The 23,000-nt window shown below is 35.3% G+C and overlaps 5 protein-coding genes across 8 annotated transcripts; 3 read left to right on the top strand and 2 right to left on the bottom strand.

Annotated features, from left to right (window-relative positions):
- Positions 1-1,922: 1,922 nt before the first annotated feature.
- LOC121772659 (probable inactive receptor kinase At1g27190) lies at positions 1,923-4,135 on the bottom strand. Its single transcript, XM_042169846.1, has one exon. The coding sequence runs from the start codon at positions 4,018-4,020 to the stop codon at positions 2,221-2,223; it is 1,800 nt and encodes a 599-aa protein (XP_042025780.1). The 5' UTR covers positions 4,021-4,135; the 3' UTR covers positions 1,923-2,220.
- Positions 4,136-7,150: 3,015 nt separating this feature from the next.
- On the top strand, positions 7,151-9,775 carry LOC121772783. 2 transcript variants are annotated; one of them, XM_042170000.1, is made up of 4 exons: positions 7,151-7,258; positions 7,335-7,511; positions 8,139-9,215; positions 9,535-9,775. In XM_042170000.1, exons 1-3 carry the CDS (start codon positions 7,244-7,246, stop codon positions 9,171-9,173), a joined length of 1,227 nt encoding a protein of 408 aa, XP_042025934.1. In that variant the 5' UTR covers positions 7,151-7,243; the 3' UTR covers positions 9,174-9,215; positions 9,535-9,775. The 2 variants fall into 2 exon arrangements, with proteins under 2 accessions (XP_042025934.1, XP_042025933.1); XM_042169999.1 differs by having other exon boundaries at positions 9,524-9,775.
- Positions 9,776-10,932: 1,157 nt separating this feature from the next.
- On the top strand, positions 10,933-11,472 carry LOC121771956. Its single transcript, XM_042168860.1, has one exon. It carries the CDS (start codon positions 10,933-10,935, stop codon positions 11,470-11,472), a length of 540 nt encoding a protein of 179 aa, XP_042024794.1.
- A 5,607-nt stretch (positions 11,473-17,079) lies between these two features.
- Positions 17,080-19,698, top strand: LOC121769746 (type I inositol polyphosphate 5-phosphatase 4-like). Its single transcript, XM_042166495.1, has 7 exons — positions 17,080-17,539; positions 17,614-17,701; positions 17,784-17,897; positions 17,986-18,552; positions 18,670-18,933; positions 19,064-19,256; positions 19,361-19,698. The coding sequence occupies exons 1-7, from the start codon at positions 17,440-17,442 to the stop codon at positions 19,463-19,465; spliced, it is 1,431 nt and encodes a 476-aa protein (XP_042022429.1). The 5' UTR covers positions 17,080-17,439; the 3' UTR covers positions 19,466-19,698.
- A 134-nt stretch (positions 19,699-19,832) lies between these two features.
- Positions 19,833-22,734, bottom strand: LOC121769747 (protein NETWORKED 1D-like). 3 transcript variants are annotated; one of them, XM_042166496.1, is made up of 9 exons: positions 22,576-22,734; positions 22,306-22,475; positions 21,999-22,061; positions 21,843-21,862; positions 21,582-21,626; positions 21,206-21,273; positions 20,811-20,947; positions 20,638-20,726; positions 19,833-20,028 (listed from the first exon to the last, which is right to left on the bottom strand). In XM_042166496.1, exons 1-9 carry the CDS (start codon positions 22,646-22,648, stop codon positions 19,896-19,898), a joined length of 798 nt encoding a protein of 265 aa, XP_042022430.1. In that variant the 5' UTR covers positions 22,649-22,734; the 3' UTR covers positions 19,833-19,895. The 3 variants fall into 3 exon arrangements, with proteins under 3 accessions (XP_042022430.1, XP_042022431.1, XP_042022432.1); XM_042166497.1 differs by having other exon boundaries at positions 20,811-20,944; XM_042166498.1 differs by having other exon boundaries at positions 20,811-20,941.
- Between the last annotated feature and the right edge of the window lie 266 nt (positions 22,735-23,000).

Below are 23,000 nucleotides of genomic sequence, written 5' to 3'. Positions count from 1 at the left end.
TCCACAGTGATGGGGATATCCGCTGACATCCCAAAAACACCTCCTGTCACGTTATAAGGACTTCCCACTGCACAGTGGCTAGGGCTGGCAATTTTTGACACGACACGATAACACGACACGAACCGGCACGAAAATAATGGGTTTGGGTCAGAGCTTATTGGGTTCGTGTCCTTATCGGGTCGACCCGTTAAGGACATGAAAATTTCGTGTCGTGTTCGTGTCGGGTTCGTGTTATCCGTTAACAATATGTGTTCGTGTCGTGTTCGTGTCGTGTTCGTGTTATCCGTTAACAAATAATATTTTAATATTATTAATTCTTATTATTTTCATTTTTAATAGGTTTAACCGTTATCAGGTCGTGTTGTTATCGAGTCGTTATCGTGTCATCTCGTGTACGTGTTGTTATCGTGTCGTGTTGACCCGAATTGGTTCGTGTCGTTAATGGGTTTGTGTCGTGTTCGTGTCTGAGGGTTTCGTGTCGTGTTCGTGTTCGTGTTTGAGGTTTTCTTAACGGGTCGTGTTCGTGTTTGTTGTTATCGTGTTCGTGTCGTTATCGTGTCGACACGATAACGACCCGACACGCACGATTTGCCACCCCTAACAGTGGCGGACATCCCCAAGGACATCCCGACGGACTTCTCACATTAATAAAAATTCACAAATTCACCAAATCAAATAATTTACGGAATTAAACAATTTACGGAATTAAATTTTTCGAACGATTACGGGATAAAAATTTCATTAAATAAAAAAAGAAAGGTACATTTAAAAAAAACTAAAAAGGTACATTTCAACAAATAAAGATTTCATCAACGACGACCCCTTCGCTGCCATACTTCTTCAATTATATAGAATTTTTTAAAAAAATATAAAATAATCGGGACGTCCGTGGGGTCAACGCAATGGCGGACGTCGCAACGGACGTCCCGGGACGCCGCGGAACTCCGGTGTCCGCAGCGGACGTCCGTATTCGCATCACCTTTGCACAATGGCGGACGGGCTCCATTGCGGATGCTCTTAGTAAAAAGAGGAGTAAAAAATGATGACTGTGTAAAATCATTTTATCCTTTATCATATTTTAGTAACCATTAAAAAGTTTCACTGATGAAAATTATATATCTAGATATTACCAAAAGATGGCTACAGAGGCGGACGTGAAATTCTCCTTAACCTAAAACTTTTCTTCTTTTTTTATATTTCAAGAATTTAATTACAATTTTCTTTTTAGAATTTCGGAATGTGAGAGATATAGGAGTAACTTTTTTTAAGGATATGCAAGAGATAAACTTGGATTCAAGGAAAAGGGTAAACGAAGAGAAGGAGAATGAATTGTATTTTTATTTTTCTTTACAGTAATAATGTTGCTGTTGCAGGGACCATAAAAAAAATGGGACGAGAGAGATTTAAATATGTGATTTGATTCAATAAATCAAAATCTACGAAAAATCGTTTGGGATTCACTAATAAATTCAGCTATAACAACGTCATTTTGATTGGCAAGTTTTTAAATTACCGTATCATTTGAGTTTTTGTTTTAGCGGAAAATATCAGAAAATACTAGGAGTATAAGTTCGTGCAATTAACCATTTTATATAAACATTAGAACAGTAAAAAGTTTGGGTTTTTAATAGATTAAGGATATAGCAGTATGAGATATTTTTTGGAATACAATAAAAGTTGGGGAACATTGGTGTCACCAGAATCTAACATATATCGCTAAAAACAAAAACTAGCAGATGCAATACAAGAAAATGATCAAATCAAATATCATAACGAGAAGAAAGCAATAGAAATCGACAGCAGTATTAATTGTACATACTAAATAATATAATACGAGGTAATATAAAATAAAATAAGATCTTAGTTCCTGCATGTCAGGTAATGACATTATAGATTCTCCCAATCTGTTACATAAATTGTAGTAACATAATTAATCTCCCATTTCATTACTAAATACATGAAAAATGCATAAGAACTGTCTCAAATTTTCAAAAGACTTAGTAGCAGAAACAGAAGGCCAAATCTATATCTACAAACACGTACACTGAGCCATAAATAGAAGCTCTTGTTATAACATAGTATTTCAAAATGCAAAGCTTCAAATATATGCAGATGAGCTATATATAATATAGATACATAGATACGAAAAGCAATTCATGATGGATAATATCAAACAATTTGCTTCTCATAATTTGCAAGAACCTGCATCTTACCCTTGATTCAAAGGGGACTAGTCGGCTCTTGCTTTGCGAACAAGAGAGGAAATTCATCGAAATGCTCAGAGAAACCATGTTCCTCCGCCATGCCCTTCAACGACTCGTAAACTTGGAACATAGACGACCGGTTCTTGGGCTGAGAAAGGACACAGTTACAAGCGATATTCAAGAAACGCACTATCTCCTCGTCATGGCCCTTCCCACATAGCTGCTTGTCTATGGCGTCTTTAATCCGGCCAGAACTAGCAAGATGCTTCACCCAGTCGACTACACTGCCCTTAGGCGCATCCTCAAGGGTACCATCATCAAGAGGCTTCCTTCCAGTTGCTAATTCCAGAAGCACAACTCCGAAACTGTATGTGTCCCCTTTGAGGGAAGCAACCATTGTTGTTGAATACTCTGGAGCTACATATCCAATCTCTCCTAAATCCCCATACACAAAGCTACTCTCGTGAGGCTCAGACGAATTTAGGAGTCTTGCCAGCCCAAAGTCCATTATCCGAGCATCGAAATCCTCATCAAGCATAACCACATTCGAGCTGATGTTCTGGTGGAGGATAGGAGGGTGGCAGCCATGGTGAAGCCAGGCAAGCCCTCTTGCAGCACCCAAGGCAATCCTAAACCTTGTTGTCCAATCCAACTTGCTCGCACTGCCAGTCAGCATCGATCCAAGAGTCCCGTTGGACAAATGCTTGTACACCAAGAGCTTCTCATCCTCCACAGAGCAAAACCCCAAAAGGGGCACCAAATTCGGATGCCTCAACTGCCCCAACCTATTCATCTCCATCCCAAACTGCCTCTCCCCAATCTTACACTCAATCAGCCGCTTGATCGCAAGAGCTGAACCATCCGGCAATACAGCCTTATACGTCGTGCCAGTCCTACTTGAAACTATAACGCTCTCCCTGCTAAAATTGTTAGTTGCAGCCAACAAATCCACCAACTTAACCTTCACAAGAGGCTTTTGAAACAAAGTAACCTGTGTAAGCTTATGAGCCCTCAAAACCTCAGCCCAATCATCATCCCTTCTACCAACACCATACCCTTTCTTACTCCTCTTACTCGATCTCACAAAATACCACCACCACAGCCCAAATCCCAGCACCAACGACGCTGCCGCCCCAAAAACCCCTGCAGCAATGATAATCGCCAAATTCCTCTTGCTCAATCCGCCGCATTTCCCCAACGGCCCGCCGCAGAGCCCCTTATTTCCGTCATAATCAAGCTCAAATCTATAGTTGAACGACGGCACAGGTCCAGTTAATTCATTATTGACAACAGAGAACTTCTGCAATCGCCCCAAACTAGACAATTGGTAAGGAATAACACCGTAGAGATTGTTATCATCCAACACCAAATTGTTCAAATACGAGCATTTAGAGAGATCACTCGGTATCTCACCGGTCAAATTATTACGCGACAAATCGAGAGTAGTCAAATAAGGCAGCCAAGTGCAGATTTGGCCAGGGATCGAGCCGGAGAGCGAATTACCAGCGAGATTGAGGGTTTGAAGGTTGTGGCAGAGGCGAAAGGAATCCGGAATATTTCCGGCGAGATTGAAATCCGCGAGCTCCAAACTTATGACCCTGTTCTCCTGGTCGTTCCAGCACTTGACGCCGGCGAAGCTGCAGACGGCGCCGGCGGTGGTGTTGGAGAAATTCCAGGACAGTCTGTGGTCGGGGTCAGTGAACGAGCTGCGGACTTGGCGTAGGCAGTTGAAGTCATCTTCGGCGGAGGAGAGAGAGGCAAGCAGCAGCGAGAGGGAGAGGAGCTGCGATCCGATTCGGAGGAGATGAATATTCATGTGTGTGAGAGAGAATGGCGCGGAGGCATAGATAATTTCTCTCTCTAGAAAGATAGTGTGTGTGTCGTTTCTCGTGGGTTTGGCTGGAACGGATAATAGCGCCAGTGTGGTGTGGTTTGATAATTAGTGTTTTTTACTTTTAAGATCTTTTCGGGTGCCTGTGTTGAATTTTCAACGAAAATATTCGTGTTTGACTGGGATGGCCGCTGGTCAAACCCCAACCACAGCTGTTAATGTTATTCATAATTTATCGTGTAATTTACTCTCCACTTCCCAAATATTAAGAGTAGCTTTTATATTTAGTTTTATGGAGTAGTAAATGCAAGTGGATTTAATTAGTTGAATGTAAAGTTGATTAAAAAAATATTATTTCTTTCATTTTATAGTAGTAGACTCATTTCACTTTTTAGTATTAATAGTTAATATATTTCTTCTCACCTACTTTTATTTTATTCTCTCTACTTTATTATATTTTTATTTAATACATTACACACTTTTTTCTTAATCTTCGTACATAAAAGAAATGACTCAACTACTATAGAATGGAGGAAGTACTACTAAGTAAAGTGATAAAATATTGAATTAGACTAGCTAAAAAGAAAATTAGTGACAAGTGATCAGACGGATAAAATATGTAGAACCGAAACTCCTAGAAATTAGGGTGCGATGCTAATTTACTATAGTATCTAACACATGCATCCATCCATCACTAAACTTGATTAGCTTTTGTCCATTCTTCTATATTTCTCCATCCGTCTTATAAAAATATGAATTTTATGGACGATACAAATTTTAATACTATAAAATCAGTAAAGTAAAAAAATTGATGATTATTATAAAGTCATCTCATAAGAGATGAAAACTTACTCAAAATGAAAGTGGATTAATTTTTGTGGAACATGCCAAAATGAAGTAACGAGACTATCGTAAGCAGACGAGAGAGTGATATTTTATACTCAGATTTGTCCGTTGCAAATCCTTTGTTATATTATTAGTAGCACCTTACGATCATTACCAAACTATCAGCAACGACAAAATTACCAGCGCTGATAATATTCTTTGTCATCATTTTTAATATTTTACCAATTAAATTGTGACCTTCAATAGCAAAATGGTTGGCTTCGAGATGGCGTTGTAGTGGTTGATATTTTTGGTAGACATCTTTTAAAAATTATGGTAATAATGAACTTTTTATTATAAATACCACTTTATAAACGTGTGTGACACGTGAAACCATAAATAATAGAGCTACTTTCTTTCTTCTTCTTTCCGTATTGAGTTATGAATTTATGATATTATGTGGGAAGCATGCCAGACATATAATGTATGGTTTAGCGCATGCTTAAAAGTGATTTATCAGTAATTTATTACGTCAATACATTATGTTATTCATATTTTTTTCTTGATGATTATCTTTTTCCTATAAGCATTTTAAACAAAATTTTGTACAATTAACAAAGTTTCAAAACCTATTTATGAGGATTTTTTTGGTTCATTGAGTCAAGTCAACCCACTTAATTTCCGGGAGTATAGTAGGTCATCACAATTATTAATAAATGATGGCTGATATATTAATATTTTGCTCTCGAATATAATACTACGAATCAAAAGCCAACCACTTTCTTCCAACAATTACTTTAGTTTCAGCTTCCATAGTTGAATATTCACGACAAGACTTAATAATAGACTATCGTCAGACAAATAGAATGTGGCAAATATATACTTAATCTAATACAGTATTATATTAACATTCCCATCGTCGAGCCGAGTTTAATAAATAATACAGAAAATACTTGAAATAATGAAATGTACTGTACTGTAATTTACTTATTTATATTCATAAAATCTATTGTTTCTAGCTATTTAATAAAGGTTAAGGCTTTGATTGGTACACGAAATTGGAATTGGAATTCTATAGAATTGAATTGGAAGGAATTGAATTCTAATTCAATTCTAATCTTATGTTTGGTAAAGTGAAGTATTTGATATGAAATTGAATTTGAATAATTTGTGCACATAGTACACACACTATACACAAAATACACACTCACACACACTTCACACAAAATACACACCCTATACACACATTGCACACAATATACACACACTGCACAATTTATATACAAAATACATTCAATGCACACAATATACACACACACTATACACAAAATATACCGACTGCACACACTATTCAAAAAAATGCACTCCACACATTGCTCGCTATATAGACACGCTATACACAAAATAAACACACTACATACACTATACACAAAATAAACACACTACATACACTATACACAAAATACACATATTACACACATTACACACAAAATACACATGATACAAATTTTACACAAAATACACATACTATGCACACTCTACCCAAAGTACACACACTATTCACAGACTAAAATTTCAAATTTGGTTCAGTTTAACCTTTTGAAATATTTCAGTTTTTTTATTAAGTTCATTTTTTTTTTCCAAAAACGGGTGCTTGAAATGTGTAAAGTGTAAAGTGTGTGTAGTGTGTGAAATGTGTGTAGTGTGTGAAACGTGTGTAGTGATGGAAATGTGTTAAATTTGTGTAGTGTGTGAAATGTGTGTAGTGTGTGAAACGTGTGAACTGCGTGAAATGTGTGTAGTGCGGGAAATGCGAGAAATGTGTGTAATGCGAGAAATGTGTGAAATTTGTGTAGTGAGTGAAGTGTGTGAAATGTGTGCAGTGTGTGAAATTTGTGTAGTGTATGTAGTGTGTGAAACATGTGAAATGTGTGTAGTGGGTATATAGTGAAGCTATCTAATTTTATGATTATTTGGAATTTGAATCGAATAACTTGGAATCTGTATATTTTTATGATACCAAACAATAGAATTAGAATTGGAACCTCCAATTCCAATTCCATAGCTCCAATTCTTGTTTCCAAAGACACCCTAATCCATTTTGCGTGATTGATTCCATTGAGCCCATATGATAATCAAGCCTATTCATTAAGTGGGCCAGAGCCCAATACCAAATTTCAAAATACCAGAAATGCCATTCGCGCCTTTCCGCCTAAATTATTCGCGCCTAATAGTGAAATCGACGTCGTACGGAGCACATCGAGAAACCCCTATGCGTAATAAATCATCGCGAGAGGGGTATTATCGTCAACAATCACGCCAACGAGTACACTTACTGTTGACGCCAAAATTCCTCTTCGCAGAAGTTCGCCGATCTCCAACGATGGCGGGAATGGAGGTGAGCGCGTGATATCAACGTGCCTCTTCACGGTTTTTAGCGCTACCAGATGCTTGATTTGCTTGTTTTGATGCAGGAAATGGAGGCGATTAAAAAAGCGTATGCGGAAATGATACTCAACACGGCGAAGGAGGCGGCAGCGCGCGTGATGGCGGCGGAGCTGAGAGCGCGGCGGACGGAGCAGGAAATGATGTCAGTTAAGGAAGAGGCTGCGAACATGCTCCTCCGATTGAAGCAAATGATAGACACAAAGGTAGTTATAGAAAAAAAACACACGCACATCGATTGTGCATTTTGTTGCATTTCATATATACTCGAGGAATAGGTTGATCTGAACTCCCTAAGCTGGAAACGATTTTGGTGTGTGATTGAGAATTTGATATAGCGATGTGCGAATTTATGTGTTAGTAATTTGAGTCAATAATCTTCTTCTAGAAATAAATCTGCTTGAAATTCCTTTTTCTGAATGTGTGAAAATTCCTAATAATCTAACTTAAATCGCAGACTTTGAGTTATTGAAAATTTAGGATTTTGTAGGATTTCTGATATTTAATGGTCTTACTTGTGTACATTATTGCTATTGCGTCAAGATCGAAAACTACTTTAGATTATGACAAAAGCAATCTAATATAACATGCATCTAGCTTGTGGAATAGATTTGTTTCGTGTATGCATTTACATAACACACAATTTTTAAGGTTGTGAGACACATTCATTTTGTTCCAAAATCTGTTGATTTCAGATTGAGAACACATTACATGATGGCTTCTTGCTGATTGAAATGATTATTGATATGGATAAGGACCATGTTGTCAAGTTTTGTTTGAAGATTCTGAGTTGTGATGTAGCATAATAGGAATCAGCTTGACTTTTGTTACAGACCAAAGAAGCTGAGATCACATCACTGAAACAAAAGAATAGATTCGAGGAGCTTGAGTGTCAGCTAAATGAAGCAGAAGGCATCATTTTGGACCTTAGAGAGGAACTGAACCAGGGACAGGATCAACTTGATAAGTTGAAGAAGAAAAAAGTGGTCCTTAAGAGAGGGAGTCAAGAAAATGCAGAAGAGTACAGTTTAACAACTAGGGTCAGAAGTGAAGGTTATGAGCTCTTGGCTTCTACCTTGAACCCTGAACCAGAATTTATTAGCACCATTGGTAAAAATAATTTATTGTCTGGCTGGAGTGCACTCGCTCAAGGGACTCGGGGTTCTGCTAAACAGAATGTAATTGCTTGTTTGGACCAGATAATGGAGTCTGATCAATTTGGGAATGGAGGTTCAGAGAGAACTTGTGCAAATGAAAAAAACTTAGTGGAAGAAACCTTTCCTGATGTAGAGAAACTGAATCAAAATGAAAATGGCACCAATGTAGAGAGTGTAAATGCTGTCGAGCGCACTTCTGTATTAGATGAAAACATCCGATATAGAAACAGTGAAGCTGCTTCTATAGTCCGTCGAAGTGTTAGGAAAAGAAAACTCAAGTTCTGGGATGATGTTATTGCTGCATGTGGATTGCAGGTCAAGAAACCTCGTTCAGGATCTGCAGAATTTTCATGTCTGGGTACACGCAAGATGAAAAAGTGTGCGAAATCTAGCGAAGACCTGCCAGATGGTGATGCTAAAATTGAAAGTCTTGATGTTTCAGAGGTCTCAAAAGAAATTATTAACAATGAAGCACCAGAAAACACAGAGTTGGTTGATGTGCTAGTGAAACAGGATGACCTTGCTGCAACTTCCGAATTGTCTAGTGCATCAAGAATTGAATGTGATGTGGAAGACGGTGCTGCAGAAAAAGCATCGAATCTTAGCTATGGTGATGGCAACAAACCATGTATATATACATTCGACAGGAGATGGCGGAAGAAATCTACGATTCACCCTGAGAAAGTTCTTGATGGATCAAGCTTGTCATGACTGGATCTTGTAAGAAGCTGGCAACAGGTGCAGGCTGATCAGGTTAGCAATTGTTTTAAGTAATAGCCTTGTAGTTCACGCAATGTGCTGATTACTTTGAGATTTGGTCGACTAAAAGGGTAACAAACGACTTAAGAATTTGATAATATATGAATTCAACTGATAGTAAGAGCCCTGTCCCATTGTTGAAATAGGAGACTTTTAGGTTGGAATAATTTTAGGACATAGACGCGAACTAATAGATTATCACTTGGATTGAAAGAGTATGATTTCCTTTCATAGATCACTTAAAATTAATTAAAACTCATGAACAAAACCTCTTGCTGATCTGTCATGTTTTTCACTCCTAGTCTGGGAACAGTTTTTGGATCGTTGAATTTTGAAGAACTCCGAAGCAGTAAGCCATGAAGGATAAAGTGAAGTGGTTTTACATTTATTTGTATTCATGACAGTCACACAAGCTTCAACTCAAGAGAGATGCAGATATGAGATACTTTATCCCTATTTATGATTTGTTTTGCTATATATAACTCATATAGTTGTGATTTCTGTTTATTGTAGTCAGATCTTTCCGATTCGATGATGTTGGTACCAATTCATCATATTCTTGGCCTTTTTCTAATGGTCGAAGAAATCGTATGTAGTTTTTTCACTCTTGAGAAGTATAATGTTTTTCTTTTCCTTCTAAAACGTAATCTTGAGCACTATATAAACTCAAACAGTTTCATAGTAGTTCTGTATAACTTGTTCAGTACATATGAAAAACTGTCAAATATTGTTTTTTTCAAAATTTTCAGCATCAAAGTGAGTTCAATAGTGAAACGGTGTTGTTTGATGGATAGTTTTTTTAGTATAGAGCTAAAACTGCTTCTAATCAAGATATTTGAGTCATTATTGAATCATTTTGACTCTATAAAATTTGTCTAAATGGTTTTTATTTTTGTTATCTACTGTATTAAGTATTAATCACTATCCCAAGCAATCGGTGTATGTAAATATGTTAGTATGTCTATTGACGAGGGTTGAAGATGCTCGACTTGAAATTGACATCATACATGTATACAAACACATGCATAAAGTTGTCTAAAAAGATAAAAAGGGAAAAAAGTAAAGCTAATAAAATAAATACTGATAAGCATTGGGTTGAAATGTGGGGTCGATTAGTAGCATCGGCGTGCATTCATGTCCTCCACCAAGCCAAGAATTTCACTTTTTGTTTTATATTTTCAGTTAAGGCAGCTTTTTAATTCACCCAAAATCCATTCTTGTCTTGAAACAATATAGCAACACTCAATACTGTCTCATTGCCAAACATTTCTTGCTTCAGTATTCATTTTTTTTTTCTTTTATATAAAAAAAATTGTATAAAAACTTTCAACAAATGACTAAACAAAGAATTGCAGTGTACTATCATTAAACTAGAAGGATTTCAGAGTGTACTTCAACACATTTAAATAGTCGGTGCACGCCTCAACTCCAAACTTTTTTTAAAAAAAAATGTTTGTTTGAAATTGAAAAGCAATCATAAGGTTGTGTCACTTGTGCTTCAACTTCACTACAAACAATGTCTTCTTGTCCCTCTCTCTCATCTGATGATTACAGCTCCTTCTGGCCAAAAAACTACTCCATCATAAAACACAAGCAAAAAAAACAACCACATTATCATTCCATTTGATGTCTCCCTTTCTCTATAAAACCCCCTCTTCACCCCCTCTCCTTTTTCAACATGACACACCAAGCCATGTCTAAGTGTGAAAAAATGGCGGCGGGGGACGAGGCCGAAGACCGGGTGAGGGCGGTGAGCTTCGCGGCCGGGACAGCGGCGTTCATGGCTTGCATTGAGCGAGCATTTATGGTGTCTGTGTTCATGCATTGGCGAGTGTGGGCGTTTCTTGCTTTGAATCTCTTGCTCTTAGCTATTCTCTTCACTTCCAAATCGCAAAACACAGAATCCAGCCAAATCCAATCCAAAAATGGCGGTGATGAAGCAGAGATCAAGAGGAGTAAGAAGGCTAGGCATAGGCAGCGCAAGCAACTGCTTCCGACTAGTGGCGGTGCTGCTGAGGAATGCGTTGTGGCGGCGACAGAGGAGGCGCCGCGGGCTGAGGGTGAAGTTGAAGTTGAGAATGGTGAGAATGAGATTGAAGGAAAGTTGGATGAATATGACGAGCTGTCGGAGGAGGAATTGAAGCAGAGAGTGGAGAATTTCATTGCTATGTTTAGGCAGCATTTGATTTGTGATGCTAAGGGTGCCCAAATTGTGGGATGTGCAAATGCGATTGCTTCACGTGTATATTGATTCATCATGTTTTCAAAGTAGTAACCAACATATTTTTTTTTAGAATAGAGCTTTTTTTCGAGCTCATGCTTATTACTACTATTCTTTCTGGAGTAAGGTCTCAAAATGGACAATTGTTAGAGTTTTGAATGAGCCTGTGGGCTTTAGTTTGTATACTTTGGAGTGGAAGAGTATAAAGCTATTATACCTGGTTTAAAGTACTTCTACGTGCTAGGAGAAAGTCGTTTTATTGGGGATAATACGACCAAAAGTACTAGCTGAGGTGTTTTGTCTTGCAGAAAAAGGACATTTTCTGCTCTAACTTACATTTTGATTTGTTTTTATTTTTATTTTTATTTTTATTGTAATTTCCATTTCTTTGGTTGTAGTTATGAAATTAAAGCACGTCATGTACATTAATTAGCCTGCAAATTTATCACAAGCATGATTTAAAAAGTCAAGAGATAAAAAAAATGGTTTGAACTTGCTCGAGAGATTTTGATTTTTACTTTTTCAGGGTCATAAAACTCCATCCAAAAGATCAATATTTGGTTAGTTGAAATCTTAGGTGGAACCTAGGGTATAATCTCAAACATATCTTGCTATAAAAACCTGAAGTATATATATCAATAAACCCTCTTTATATCAGGACTTTCTTTTCGAAGATTAGATAAGATTTTTATCTTTATTTCTGAATAGAATTTTATCCTCCATTAGATGCAAGTGTAGACGAATTAGATCGTGCATCAAATTCCGAATCAAAATCGCTTTTAACTCAAAGTGGTTTATCTCAATGTTTCTAAATGTTTTTTTGTTGTGTTTCATTTGTAAGATAATAAATTTAACTCAAAAGCAATTTTGAGTCGGCATGTTCTAATTTTGATTCGACACAAAGTAATAAATAAATAAAGAATATGGTATATGTCCATGCAATAGCAGCAAATTAGAATATTCTCAAACAATTAGTTGTATGACATATACTGCTAAAACTTAATGCCACCAGCTGATTTTCATTTTCTTTCACTTTCTCATTAATAATACTCCTATTTTAACTAACAAAAATGAGGTCGTGGACTTTCTGCAACATAAATATCTCATATATCCCCATCTAACAATTAGACTATCAAAAGTAACAAGATTTGCATCATTTAAAGCAAAACTAAGAAATAGGCAAATTTTCCCCTATTATTTGGTTTTTCGTATGTTTCATAACCATAATATTTTTGCATAACATATTTAGTGTGTAATCTAATACTAAAACAAAGTAGGATAATAGAATGAAATGGAAAAGTTGTATAAATCTGGTTGCAGCTTTATACCTTCTATCAGATTCATGGAATCATGGAGGCGTATATATTTTGTCCTAAAAAGGTTACTATCCTTGGCAACCCACAAGTAAAGTATATTCATAATACTCAATAGAGATATTTTTCGTTGATGAGCTAAATATTTCAGAAATATACTATTAATTTTGTAAATATCTACTGATATAGGAAAATTCAAGAAACCTTTTAGAGCTGACCTTGAATCTAGTGATGTTAACTTGGTTGTTGTTTTTTAAAAATGTATTCACCTATTTCTCTCTTCTTCTCTTAATTAAAAACATAAATTTAAAAACTGCGTCATAGTAAATTCGGATTCGAAACATTTGTTCTCGATCATTAACTATTCTACCACTAGATAAACACATTTAGAAGCCTATTATAGTTCATTTGTCTATAATTTGGCTTAATGAAAATGGGTTCTGTAAATAGCGCACATCACATGTACAAACCTATTTTAGTTCAAATGGGTACTGTAAATAGCAAATACTAATCAAATAAGGTAATGTTTACGCCTATAATTTTAAATATTTTTTACCAATGTATGCACACACTGAAATATGATTTATTTAATGAGCTTTCTTGTGCACGACTGCATTACAACGCTAGCAATAATTTGTGATGGAATTGGATAATTAGTGTATCAACTATCCACCAAAAGTCATATTAATTGAACCACGTATTTAACACTACGGCTAATCATTATTAATCCCAAAGAAAACTGCTTGGAACCAGGCAAATAATTCAACAACCAAATCTTTTCTCCTAAAAAAAGTCTTCTCGTTCCTACCAGATTCATTTTCATTCTATTCTTGAAACCGCCAGATTCTATATGGCCAAGCAATTGAATAGTTGGTTTATTTAGACGAGGAGAAGAAAAAGGAAATAGGAGTAGGTGTTTTTTTTTGGGGGGTGGGGATCTTAATCGATTAATAAATAAACTAGTAGGTTTTAATTTATGGGTGATGATTTAGAGACATAATGTCTCCAAGACATAATACCCCTATGTCAATTTGACATAAACCAAATTATTATATAGACTAACATACCCTTATTTTGAATTAAATAATAATTGAATAAATAAATATATATCAATTAATCATAAAAGGAAAGGCAATTCATATCAAATTACTATCTTTTATCTAAATATACATCAATAAAATTATTATCAAAAGTCAACTCATATCAAATTACACTCTTTAACTAAATAGTAAGTCATTTGCATCAAATTATTTTATTAGTATTAAATAATTATTAAAATTCTATGTCATAAAAATGACTACATGCATATACATACTTAATTTCTTAGTGTTATCGTCCAACGAAATAGTAATAGTCATTCTCATAAAATTATTTTATTAGTAGTATTAAATAATTGTTAAAATTCCAAGTCATTAAAATGACTGCATGCATATACATACTTAATTTCTTAGTGTTATCGTCCAACGAAATAGTAATCGTCATTCTCATCAAATTATTTTATTAGTAATATTAAATAATTGTTAAAATTCTAAGTCATTAAAATGACTACATGCATATACATATTTAATTTCTTAGTGTTATCGTCCAACGAAATAGTAATCGTCATTCGCATCAAATTATTTATTAGTATTAAATAATTATTAAAATTCTAAGTCATAAAAATAATTACATGTATATATGCACTTAATTTCTAATTGGTATTATCCAACAAAATAGTAATAGTCATTCTCATCAAATTATTTTATTAATATTAAATAATTATTAAAATTCTGAATCGTAAAAATGATTAGATGCATATACATACTTAATTTGTTAGTGTTGTCGTCCAATAAAATAATAATAGTCATTCACATACAATAATTTTTTTCTATAAATAATGTGTAAAATTCTAAATTGTAAAATAGTAGTAGTATAAATATGTTATAGACTTAATTTGTACTAGTTATCATTTAGTGAAATGATAATAGTCATTTGCATCAAATTGTTTTATTAATTATTATTAAAATTTGAAGTCATAAAATGACTACATGTATATATACTTAAATTCTTAGTGTTATTACCCAGCGAAATAGGAATATTCATTCGCATCCAAGTATTTTGTTATTAAATAATCGTTAAAGTTCTAAATTGTAAAAGACTAGTATAACGAAATAGTAATAGTCATTCTCATCAAATTATTTTATTAGTATTAAATAATTATTTAAATTCTGAATCATAAAAATGACTACATGCATATACATACTTAGTTTTTTAGTGTTATCATCCAACGAAATAGTAATAGTTATTAACGTCCAATTTTTTTGTTATTAATAATGTTTAAAATTCTAAATTTAAAATACTTTTAGTAAATAGATGTATGTATATATACTTAATTTTTTACTTGTTATAATCTCATGAAAGAAAGGGTTGTGTATAAAAAATGAAAAAATTTAATTGTGAAATATGACTATTAAATTTATATAGCTAAATTATTTTAGCTTTAGAAATTATTACTTAATTAAATTATTTTGACACCATCTGACAATTTAATTCTAGTATACATATTTAAATTGTTGTTCCCTAACATTTTGTCCATTAATAAATTAAAACATGTATAAATTTCAAATCTTAATTTTGATGCTCTAAGAACTCAAGCAATTAAATTGATTTATTAATTTTATACATATAAATTCTAGATTCAATAATGTTTTGTAATGATAAAATTAAGATTGAGTATTAAATTTATTAAGTACATATAAGTTTAGAATTTTAAAAATATAATTGTATAATGTACTATTTAAATAAAGTTTAAATTCATTATTTAAAATTATATTTTAAAATAAAATTCGTGACTTAGCATCATAGAAGTATTTAATACACTTCATACAATTTGAGTATAATTTGCTTAAAGCAAGCCATCCAAATAAATACACACAACTTTCCTAATCAAGTAATTGTTATATATAAATAATGTTTTTATATGCATAAGGGTAGTATGGTATATATACAAAACATTTATTTAAATAAAAATATAAAACAAGCTAAAATGACTACTTTAACCTCATTATGTCTTAGACATTATGTCTCCAAAACATTTTCCTTAATTTATATGCCCTAGCCATGATATCCGACGCATATCTCGGATCTCAGATACACGCGATCCAAATGGATCTGCTGGGTCATTTTCAAGTTCATATTATAAAGAAACATTCCAATATATTTTATAATGATGTTATAAAAAAAACTCTAATTATGTGTGCATACACAATAAATTTGAAAATAAATTGAGTCGATTTAGAAAAGCTAGTCCCTCGAAATTAAGAAAATTACGCGAGACATGTCTCAACCATGGTATTTCATTTGACTTTTAAGCTTTGCGCATAATGTAGTTCTATTATAGGAATTACGTCTAGCGCACTTCTATTTTTAGAATCACATTCACCCACTTTTGACAATTGAGACTAATTTGAGTTCGAAATATCACAATTATCAGATAAAACAGATGCTTAAATCTTAAATTCGTCAATTGGTAGTTGGGTTGATAGCGTGAACTTTAAAATTTCTGTCCAAATTATTCTATCAAAGATGCGCATAATCTCGCAACTAGATTAAACGCCAGCACATAGACAAGTCATTGAATTCTGAAAAATTCTTCATAGTGACTTCAAATAATTAATGGCGCCTGAATACATGCTCTCATACATATACGAAATTTATAGGATAAAAACTTAAAACCTAGTACATTTTATTTACCATCATAAAATGCTACGAATCTACGATGATTAATCTATTTCCCTCTAACTAAGATTAGTCATATAGGGTGTGCTCGAAAAAATATACTATTGATTGCTCTTATCCTATGTAGTGTATGTGTGCACGCTTTAATATAGGAGTACAATACAATATATAAAGCTTTCATAAATTCAAAATTCAACAATCTTTTGAAAGTGATGCGGATTGCGTTGTTGGCTATTACATGCTGATTTCCCTTTCACACCATAATAACTAAGTTAAAATTCCAATCCATTCCTATTTTTTACTATGCATTGGTAAGAAATAGTCAGATATCAAGGTTTACTTAAAATGGTCTTGGTCGTGGGATGTATGTCCTCACTATAAAAAAATATAATAAAACCTAGAAGATTGAACGGTTGGAATAGCATATCCCTATCTAAAGCTCTTCCAAATAAAACAATTGCTATTTAAACCAAATGGCCTACAATGTTAATTTCTACGAGTATAAATTATTAGTATTAGATTTTCAAAAGCGTGTAACCCACACACCTAGATATATGATCAACGGTATATCTCCCTCAAAGCACATTACACGGGTAGTACGTGATGAGCACCCCCAATAATCAAACTCTGATTGAGCCATGTGAGGTCCTAATTTGGCTATAGACTCCATTCATCAAACAAACACATTTGACCTCTCTCTCTCTCTCTCTCTCTCTCTCTCTCTCTCTCTCTCTCCCCTTGTGATTACCGATACAACCCCAACTCGAAGAAGGATTCTTTTTTGTCGCATCAGTAGCCTCTTTGCTGCCGGCGATAAATACAATAATAACTCCAACCAAAATCCAGAATTTAGTGGGCAAATGTACTAGTACTTTCTATCATGAAAATCATGAGAAATTTCGTAACCAATTTTGACCACATCATTGCTTTGTGACCGGGGCATGGGCAGTTTATTTTTCTCGCCTACATGGAAAGAAAGCGTCGAAGCTGGAAGTCTAAAAGGTTTCGCCGTTGGTTTTTGAGGAAACAGAAGAAAACCGATCTATTTCGGCTTGACGAATTTTCAGGCATAGTATATATATTTACATATCTATGTATACATTAGTTCTTCTATGGCATATGTCTAACTAATTAGTTGCAGATGGTGGTGAAGACGAGGAAGATTCTACTGACAACTCTGCGGTTTATTCAACCGAGACAGATCCATGCGCTGCAAACGATGAACTGAGGTTGGTTCTCGAACCAACACAAATCTTGATCAAGATGTGATTTTTTTATATATTTTAAATTTGGATTCATATTTATTTTCAGAGTTTTTGTGGGTACTTGGAATGTGGCGGGAAGGTCACCGGTGGGGAGTTTGGTTGTGCATTTGGATGAATGGCTGAATATCAGAAATGATGCAGTTGACATCTATGTTCTAGGGTATGTCTAAAGTGTAAACTGTCCAAAAACTATAGCCTAAGTTTCATTTTTCTATTTCCCCAAAGCTAAACTGTTTGATCACTAACAGACTCCAAGAAATTGTGCCGTTGAAGGCGGCGACAGTGATCGGAGCGGAGGATCCAACGGAGGCTACGAACTGGAATCAACTAATAGGAGACACGCTCAATAACAAATATGGAGGTTCATGTCCATGGCTACAACCAATGGTGCATCCCATCAATACCAGTGATGATGTACCCCCCATCTCTAACAGAGACAGCCCACAAACAACACCATTTCCTGCTAAAGACAGTGATAGGTACAGATTGATGGCCAACAAGAAGATGGTTGGAGTCTTTATTAGTGTGTGGATGAGAAGGGAACTGCTCAAGCGCTACGATGTCTCAGGCGTTAAAGTCTGTTCCGTTGCGTGTGGTATAATGGGATTTATGGGAAACAAAGGGTCAGTTTCGGTCAGCATGTCTATAGGGGGGGCTAGTTTTTGCTTCATAGCTGCACATTTGGCCTCTGGAGAGAAGAAAGGTGATGAAGGGAGAAGGAATTACCAGGTGGCAGAGATCTTCAAGCGAACTTGCTTCCAGCGCCTACCCGAGGATGGAGACAAGCTTCACCCTTTAACCATTTTAGGACATGAGTAAGTATACCTTCAATAGAATATTGAAAGTGGAAAATTAATAACCTCATCTGTTTCAGTTTATCCAGAGATGGAATTTGATTATATGTTTAATAGGATTATTCTTTTGTAGAGCAGTAGGATATTCTGGTTTGGAGATCTCAACTACAGATTATACCTAGAAGACAACCTAGCAAGGCAGCTAATAAAAGAGCAAGACTGGAGATCACTGCAGCAGTTTGATCAGTTGAGGAGGGAGTTAGAACGTGGTGGCGTATTCCAAGGTTGGAGAGAGGGAAACATAGAGTTTGCTCCCACTTACAAGTACTCTTCCTACAATTGCAACAGGTATTCGGGTGGACTTCCAAGTAGAGCAGGAGAAAAGCAAAGAACTCCAGCATGGTAAACTTATATCACATCAATTCTTGTTAGATGATAGCTGTAGTCTTGTAGAAAATTACCAGTTCATAGAAACAACTTAATATACATATATTCCTAAATTCCTAAAAGGCGGTGTGGTTGCTAAATGCAGGTGTGACAGGATTCTGTGGTATGGTAAAGGAGTGAAGCAACTTTCCTATTTCCGCAGTGAAATTAAGTTTTCCGACCATCGGCCTGTATCAGCTCTTTTCTCTACTCAGATCATGAAATCTGCAAACACAAACACAAGGTCCTCTGTAGTCTCAGTCCCCACAACCTTCCCTGCCAAAACTCCCAGCAAAATTGTTAAGTCTCCTAGTCCAACCATTTCCATGCACCCGAAAAATATAAACTTGCTTACAAATCCTAATTCAAAAGAAATCTGTCCTTAACTTTTGTGTTGCTACAGGTAAATGAAATGGACAGTGAAGAGGCAGCAACACCCACATTGCTCTCTTTAATTGAGAAGGACGTGAAAGCTTCGAAAGCAAGTAGACAGACTACTACTATTTGATTCACTATGATGCAGTGATTTTTTTTATTTCTTTTTTTTGGATGTGTTTATACTGAAAAGCCTCATTTACACCCAGACCACTCCACAAAACACAAACTAAAGTCAGAGCACGTGGTTGGGGAAAAATAGCAAAAACTATGTGCAGTTTTGAAAGAAATCTCTAGATATTGCCTGATGTCAAAGTTTAGATAGGAAACATAACTGATACTTTTATACAGTTGATATATTCATTATGTGGGGAGCCACCTCAATCAAAGCATTCATATCAAAACTCAGTTCAGATACACGCCTAGAATACTGATCATCAACAGTGCAATTTACATTATTCCACATGATTTTAGGTGCCTATGCCCCAACGCATGTGATTTGACTCTTTGCAATTGCACAACTGGAGTGTAAGTTTGTGAAGTTTCAAAGTACTTACAAGATGTTATGTTTCCCCACTAGGCTGAATAATTGCACCAAGTTCCGCTGAATTATCTTCATTACATTGTGGGCATAAAAATCTCTTTTGTAGCTCATCACCAAAAGCAGCACACTTTTCTTCCAGTTTTGAAGTCTGCTTGTTTCCGGTCAAGGAAGAACAAGGGTAAATGGATAAAGGTGTCCTATCCTTGTGCAAAATTACCCAGAAGATTATAATTACGATGAGTTAAAATATTAGAGTAATCAGTAACTAATAACAGGCTATGTAATTTTTCAAGATAGAAGGAACTAAATCTTTCTTACGAGTGTTGACTTAACCATGTTTCAGGTAGAGCAACAAGCCAGAAGATTGGACTACAGTGTAAAAAAGTGCTTGGATAAGACGGGCTATGTACAGTTTGATACACCTTAGGAATCCATTTATTAAACTAAAATGGCAGCAAAAACATATATACACTATCTTAAACAAAATACCAGTGACATAAAATCACAAACTATAAATTATGCATCAATTTTTGTGTGGTATTTCTAGAAGCGAAGAGATTAATCTTTGTTTCCTCTGTAAGAATTTCCAAACTTGACTACATTAAACCTGAGTTGGTTGAATCTAACCCCATTAATTGAATCTGTTAATGTGTTAAAAGGCTTTGATTAACGCAGGATATAGGCCACAGGGTCTGGTTCCGTTTTCTGATTCGGTGATCACCAACCATGTCAATAAACAACAGACAAAACTTAAAGGATATTTGCTCAACTCCTGCAGCTCCATGCTTTCTTTTATAACTGACTCCAGAAGCATTGCTTTTCTTTTCAAATTACTAAGCTCTTCTTGGAGCTGCACAAACACCATTATTTTGTTCAGAGGGATATCTCTCAATTTCTAATTAGGCATCAGAATTGGTGATATCAAAAGCTCTACCATGCTGCACATCTCTTTTTCAGCTTTGTACTGTTGTTCCTCCTGGTCACTATGCAACACCATTTGCGCAAGTTCATTCTTAAGAGCCAATCTGGCTTGTTCGCCATCTTGCTTGTGTGTGATTAATGGTCCTGCTTCTGAGTGATACCATAATTACATAATACCACTAAAACGATGATGATAAACAAGTGTTTAAAGCTCTGAAAATAGGAATCAACTAGACTATTACTGAAGCTATCAATATCCAGGAGTCATCAACATCCATTCATCAATTACTAACTTTAGTAAACTTGATTTAATATTCTTCTAAACTTTTTATTCAACAAATCATATATAATGGAATTTGACTTATATACATAATTGCAAATAATTTCCAGTATATATATGACACATACCTCCGGTAGGAGTAGCCTGAGCAGATTTATCCACATAAGAAGAGGAAACTATAAACTCTTGAAATTTCCTACGACACATATTAGAAGTAGCAATAAGTGCAAGAATAGCCTACAGTGGATCAAGGGTAGAAACCAGAAACAAGGTTTCCTGCTCCTCATTTTGATAATATGTAACACCAACCGATTGATTTGTGTCCTAATAGCATGTTACATGACATGCATTACAGAATAAAACTGGCCACGAGAAGCAAAATCCCACACTATCATCCATTTGAAGATGAAAAGTAAATCAATTGGTGCAGATACCTAGTCGTTTAAAAATCATTCATGAAAGAAATTAATTCAAAATATGGATTAACGAAGTGACATAGGGAACCTTATCTCTGCATTTAGCTCAAGCATTCTTGCAATAAAACCATCCCTGTCAAAAGAAGAGGTACATGTTCAACAGTAAATCAAGTAATTATATAGGTAATATAATTGTAATGAAACAGCTCTTATACATGGTACTATAAGATAGAAAAAAATATGTAAGTAAACCTTTGCAAGGATGTGCTTCTGAGTAAACAATAGTATGGGACTATAGACTTTTAATTTCGTAATGAAAACACATAACTAAAACATATACATATCGTACCGCAGGGAGTTCTCTTCACTCTTCACGTCATTGAAGCAATAGCGCAATTCATAACACCAGATTTAATCAACACATGGAACAGGAAATATCAGGCGATGTATGAACTGCATATGAAATGAACTAACGTTGGCACACAAGCAAAAAAGTAAAATACACCTTGAGTTCTGCCAATTTTCCACCAAGTGCTGATACATCAGAGTTAATGAGAGCATTCCTGGCCTGAAACAGATTGCAACAATTATAATTAGGTCAGATAAAAAATCATAGATCATCGTGGCTGCAGAAATGAGTTCCAGCATTTTCCAGTCTAGCAGTCAGATTGAGGGAGAAACATGAGAACTATATTGAAGATACAAAAATATTCATCTACAATGACATCTCCACCCAAATATGACAATAACATACCTAAAGACTGGGGAAAAACATAGTATAAAAATCACTAAAAAAATGCGATAATCTATACCTCTAACGCTTGAAGCGAAGCCTCGTTCATGGATAATTCTACTTCATGGCCTTTGAGCTCTCGATCCGTGTTCTCTCTGTCACGCTTCGCCTCTACAAGCTCCGCGTTTGCTGCATCCAGCTCAGATCTTAGTTCTTCGATTCGTTTCTTCTGATTCACAATTCTTCGCTCTGGAAAATTGTACACCAAAATCGTGAGAAAATAAGCAAAACGAGAATAGTAAAAGGCAAACAAATGTAAACGCAGGAAGTGAAATCCTTCGAGTTCTACCTCCTTGAGATTTTTCTGAGGTGAAATCGCGAATCAAAGTTAGGAGAGGCTTCTGTGAATCGCTTCCCGCCATGAAGTTCTCGACAGCCTTCAGAAATTTTCGAACGGTCTAACAGAAAGGGGTCAAATAGTTTCGCTATTTATAGACCAAATTCACAAAGAGTGACGCTACTTCTTCCCGCGCCAATAAGTGTGTGCGCCTGATGAGAGTAAGGGCATTAGCAATGGGGCGCCCTAAGGCGCGCCCTAAGGCGCGCCCTATGGCGCGCCACGTCAGCAGTTTTATCCTCCTACCTCCCCACCTGCAGTGGGGCGCCCTAAGGCACGCCCTAAGGCGCGCCCTATGGCGCGCCACATCATCATTTTATTTATTTGTTTAATTGATTTAAATGTTTTCAACTAACAATTAATAACGAGTAAATAAA

This window comes from Salvia splendens, chromosome 16 (genome assembly GCF_004379255.2).
Source record: "Salvia splendens isolate huo1 chromosome 16, SspV2, whole genome shotgun sequence".
NCBI lineage: Eukaryota > Viridiplantae > Streptophyta > Magnoliopsida > Lamiales > Lamiaceae > Salvia > Salvia splendens.
This window is presented reverse-complemented; position numbering and strand designations above follow the sequence as displayed.